Raw genomic sequence first — 5,299 nt, 5'->3', positions numbered from 1 at the left:
TTGAAAATAAGGGTAATATTATAAATTTATGCTATCAAGGAAGTTTTTGACCATTATAAAAATAATAGAGGAGAAAATAATATATGTTGCTAACTGTAGGGGGAAAAGTGGCAATCTCGCTATTGGCACTATGCATACCCAACAATTGAAAGAAAAATGATATGCTGAAGCTACGCATAAATTGTCAAATCAAGAGGAACATAACCTCCTAGACAAAAGAAGCACAATTGCTGAAATGCCGAATATGGACTTATGATCCTAAATTTCGCAAAGCCGGCTAAGATCCAAATATCTGATCATAAATACCCACAAAAACTCGAAACCCAAAATTTATGGCACCGACTCCTCAAGCGGTCGTGCACATGCGGACCTACGCCATTGTAGTAGGGAAGGCAGCTCGTGGGTTTGGCTCAGGCTTTTTTAAGCCAGGCCCAAGCTCTCGTTTTTGGTAACAAGTCAAATCTTTTAAAGGTCTATCAAAATTTAGACGGACGAGCTTCGGCAGGTTTAAGCTGGGCTTATGTTTTTATTAATTTAAATTTTTTTTTTAAGAGTAATAATATAAGTATAAATTCTTATACTAATTTATTTTGTACAAATTGATGTGTTATTAATTTATTAGTTGAATTAAATATCTCTTGGCCCATATGATTTATTTCTATTATTTTATATTTTCATGCAACTAATGAATTAATGGCATATCAATTTATACAAGATAAGTTTGTATAAGAGTCTGTATACTCTCCACTATTATCTATTCTCAAACACTTGATCATTTGCTAGATTCAAGTTCCGCCCGCGCTTTGTATTCTTTAAATACTAGAAATACATATGACTTTTTCTTAATTGGATACACCCAACGTCTCCTGGAATAATCATCAATGAAAGTCACCATGTACTTCACACCTCCCATAGATATGTCTGGTGATTCCCAAACATTTGAGTGGAACAAGTCTAGAATGCATTTACTTTTAGCAATAGATCTACTAAACTTTGACATATACTGCTTACTTATAACACAATGCTCACAAAATGGTAAGCTTACCGATTTGAGCCCCACAAGTAATTTTTGCTCAGAGAGAATCTTCAAATTTTGTTTTGACGTGTGACCAAGTTTGAGATGCCACATCATCGTTGACTCTTCTCCATTTGATGCGACACGCGCATCAGCCTCTTATAGTGTTTCTCCTTTAAGCATGAATATATTAGTACCGATCTTTTCTGCCTTCATCAATACAAGCGCGCCTTTAATAATATTCATAATTCTATTCTCTACATGAGTTTTGTACCCATGACTATCCATTTGTCCCAAAAACAATAGATTTTTCTTCAGGCCTTTGACATGTCGTACCTCCTCAATTGTGCGAATTGTACCATCAAACATTTTGATTTTGATAGTATCAATACTAGCAATCTCTAAGGCATGATCATCTCCTAAATATACATATCCTCCTAAGATAGGTTCATATGTGTGGGACCATTCTCTCCGAGAGTTCATACGTATACAATTATTTTTCTTCAATACAACTTTTATCTTCATTTTCCACAACGAAAAATTATTTTTGTTGGACTGCTTAATTTCATATTTTTCCGCCGTCGCTTTTCACCATGAACTAACTTTGCTAGGATCGGCTCCCACCGTTTCACATGAACAGTAACCGTATATGTGAACAGTTCCGTATACGTGAACAGTACCACCGACTCCAAAAAATACAACTAGTAGCTTTGATACCATTGTTAGGAAGTTGATGGGTGAAGCAGGGCCGCAGTTAAAATGAAATTGGAAGAAAATAAAGAACAAGCACAAAAGAGGACACCAAAAAATTACGTGGTTCAGCTTTTAACCTACATCCACAAGCGAAAACAAAAGGAAAATATTTCACTAGTGATATGAGGATTACAAGTATTGTAATATTTTTGCTCACTACCCAAAATTTCAATACACCTAATCTCTCAAATCACCATAAAAAGAACTTATAATTTCAAGCTCTCTAAACTCTCTCTAAATATGAGAAAACTCTTTCAAAATTAGATGAGCAAATGAGGGAATGAGCTCCTCTATTTATAGCCAAAATCTTGGCTACTATTCACACATTATTTATTTATTTATTATTTTTCAAAATTCAAAGTTCAAAGTTTGATATTCAAACTTTGAACATCTAGAATTTTGAATTTGATATTCAAAGTTTGAATATCTAGAAGAGACACCAATCTTGACACCAGTCCTCCTGTTTATGTCGTGGATGTTGAATTTTTCATATTTTCATAAATATATTCGGTCCTAGATATCTGATTTATGCCAATTACAAAGCTGATAAGAGATTCTATTACACTTTTTTTTATTGTAAATATTGGTAGATTGCATGCTCACAAATCACAAGCAAACTAGGACACATGAGAAACGATTATTATTTGGTGTAATATATGCACATACCCACCAGCAAGAGGAATAATTTAATGGATAGATTTATTTAAACCCACCAATTTTTTTCTATACATCACCTTTTTAATTAAGAATTTTATTATCAAAATAATTTCTGATGAAATTATTTTATTAGCCCTTTTTTTCTCTTCTCATTCTCAATTCTTAATTCTCATCAATTACTTCATATATTTCTTTTAACTGCAAATAATTGTTTCCGTTTTCGGTTGTTGTATGTTTTCGTTTTCGGCTGTTGTAAACTAAGAGAAGCAAAATTTATCTTTCAGATACGAACATAATAAATTTTTTCCAGCTATTAAAGTACATGAAAGAAATTAATCTTTACCAATCATAAAAGTTAGTAAATATCTTGAAAATAAAAATTTATATAGAAAGCATGAGGCAGAGATTTTGTTTTATAAGAAAGATAAAAAAATGAATTTAAAAAAGAATGAAATTGAGATTTTAGTTTACAAAATGTGAGAGTATGCAGTCGTGAGTAGAGAGAGATCAGAAAAGGATAACTTTGAGATTTTAAAATTTTAAAATTTTTAATAATAAATTTATTGAATTGGAGATGAATTTGGTAGCTTCAAAGACTAGAAGATACATAGACTTATTCTCAAGAGTAATCCCACTTATTATAAAGGACTTAGAGGTCTTTGGAAGACGAGAGCCAGCTGATAAAGCTTGGGAGTGTAGCCGCATCAGCTCTGTAGAGTTTTTGAGTGAAGCCCAACAATTGTGACCATGTGAAATCTGGATATAGTCTTGTCCCTTCTCTGCAAATAAGATCTTGTGGGGGTCTCACCACGTTGTCTGCTTTTGGGTTCACAAAGAAAGCCAATGACCTTCTCTCTCTTTCCCCATTCACCACTGCTCTATGCAGGCAGCTCTTGTATAACCCATTAGATAAGGCCTATATCAAACAAATGAAACAATTAAACAAACAAACAAATGAACGACCAAATATATCCGCTGTCATTATGTTTCCAAATTGTTACAAAAAAAGCTGTCACATCCTACATCATATTTGCAACATATAAAGGTCTCAGTGTTTCACTATTATATATGTATAAGAACAACATTTTAAGAAATTTTTTTCATAGATTGTTAATGCTGTATTATAAAACTAGGTAGAAACTACTTTTATCAAGAAAAATAAATTAATTATATGCTAGCAATCATTTAACTGTACTGAGTATATATGGCAGCATATGGTCATTTACTCATATAACATCGTACATTTTTAGAGTACATACAAATTTAAATAGTCTAAATTCAGTCGTGTGTGCCGAACAACCGTCTTTTATTACAATTGTCAAAATTTTTGGTCAATATTCACAAGTTTTTTTTTTTTTTTTGGGTATACTTTTCAACTATTTGGTTAAACTAAAAATCAATTCCTTAACAGAAGATGTAACAAAAAATTTGTAGGCTATAAATGAACAAAAAAAAGTTTTTATCGTAATAACATACAATGATTTTGAGATAATCTAATTCAGGCACACAAAGTTACGTGATTTATAAAATTATACAATAACATGGTGATCATAACTCTAACAATATTCAACTTTTTCGTTAAAAAAATAAGGAAGAAATGAAGAAAAGTTAAGACACATAAATCACTAAAATATTCAAAAATTACCACGAAAGTATCACCAATATTAATGACTAGGGCATCTGATCGAGGTCGGATAGTTTGCCACTTATTATTTGAAAAAACTTCAAGGCCTTCAACTTGTTCTTGATGAAGAATAGTTAAAGAATTTGGGTCATAATGAGGGCCAGTGCCAAGAGTGAGTGCTGAGTTCTTGCAAGGAGGATAAAAGTTGAATCTCACAATTGAGTATCCGTCTTCAAAAAATTTCTTATAATGCTTTCGATCAACCCCCAAGCTCATTGCCAATAGCTCAAAAAGAACTCCCGATAGCTTCCACATTGCTTGGCAGTATTTTTGATAAATCCACCTGCAATATATTTTTGAGAAATGAAAATTGTGAGTACTAGTTGGTTGAACTGATAATTAAGATCTCTTGAAATGATACATGAAGCCTCCATTCTTATTTGAATCCTACTCATATTAATGTGATAGTTAATACTATTAAATATGTTTTTATTTTGATAAGAATAATAAATTTCGATCCAGTGTTGATCTCAGTTGTGGTGTCTTATAAAAAAAATTACTAATCAGAACATGTAGAAAGATCACCATTGTGTCCAAATCATTAACAGTAATAATAAAAGTGGATAAGGATTAACGTAGTTGAGAATTCGCATTTCACTCATTTACACCTTAAAAAGAGAAAAACCGAATAAATGAACAAAACTTACCTTTTCCTCTCAAAATCTTGACCAAAAACAGATTTGAAGTAGTCAACAAAAAGGGGCTCAGCATCCTTTTCATGGTAATTAAAAGTAAATGTTTCCTTCCATGGCAAATTTGTAGTAAAACGCCCAGCATGAGCACCAGCATACCCCTTTGCCAAACCAGTCTTTATCGGAATGCTGAGCTTTCGCTCAAGAGGAAGCTTGAAAATGGAGTCGGTTTCTTCAATAGCTGCTTTAAGAAGACTTGCATCAACACCGTGGTTGATTACTTGGAAGAATCCATGATTCACACAAGCTCCTCGGACGAGATCGATTGCTTCAGCAGTTGCTCTTTCATCACCACTTAAGAATCCATGTAAGTCTATCAATGGCTCTCTGAGCTCTTCCTGAGCTAACTCCAAGTTTGGCCAAATGAACTCAGTTGGCAAGTTGGCTTGTTTTTGCAACTTGTGATAGTCAAAAACAATACTCCCATTTTTTTGTGTCTGCTCCATCGATGGTTGCGGAAGAACGACTGATGAATCTTTATTGGAGTTCATTATAAGA

General features: G+C 32.9%; 1 protein-coding gene across 1 annotated transcript; it reads right to left on the bottom strand.

The window, feature by feature from the left end:
* Positions 1 to 3,002: 3,002 nt before the first annotated feature.
* On the bottom strand, positions 3,003 to 5,299 carry LOC102626631 (gibberellin 20 oxidase 1-B-like). Its single transcript, XM_052444144.1, has 3 exons — positions 4,757 to 5,299; positions 4,071 to 4,392; positions 3,003 to 3,341 (listed from the first exon to the last, which is right to left on the bottom strand). Exons 1-3 carry the CDS (start codon positions 5,290 to 5,292, stop codon positions 3,075 to 3,077), a joined length of 1,125 nt encoding a protein of 374 aa, XP_052300104.1. The 5' UTR covers positions 5,293 to 5,299; the 3' UTR covers positions 3,003 to 3,074.

Source organism: Citrus sinensis, chromosome 7 (genome assembly GCF_022201045.2).
Source record: "Citrus sinensis cultivar Valencia sweet orange chromosome 7, DVS_A1.0, whole genome shotgun sequence".
NCBI classification, from domain to species: domain Eukaryota; kingdom Viridiplantae; phylum Streptophyta; class Magnoliopsida; order Sapindales; family Rutaceae; genus Citrus; species Citrus sinensis.
Note: the sequence above shows the minus strand (reverse complement) of the source record. Positions and strands in the feature narration are given on the sequence as shown.

Bases quoted from the DNA above. Each gene is read 5' to 3' on its own strand.
- LOC102626631 (XM_052444144.1), bottom strand. From the start codon at position 5,292: ATGAACTCCAATAAAGATTCATCAGTCGTTCTTCCGCAACCATCGATG. The intron at 4,393-4,756 runs GTAAGTTTTGTT...AATATATTGCAG, and splicing joins CAAGATTTTGAGAGGAAAAG to GTGGATTTATCAAAAATACT. The intron at 3,342-4,070 runs GTAATTTTTGAA...TGTTTGATATAG, and splicing joins ATATTGGTGATACTTTCGTG to GCCTTATCTAATGGGTTATA.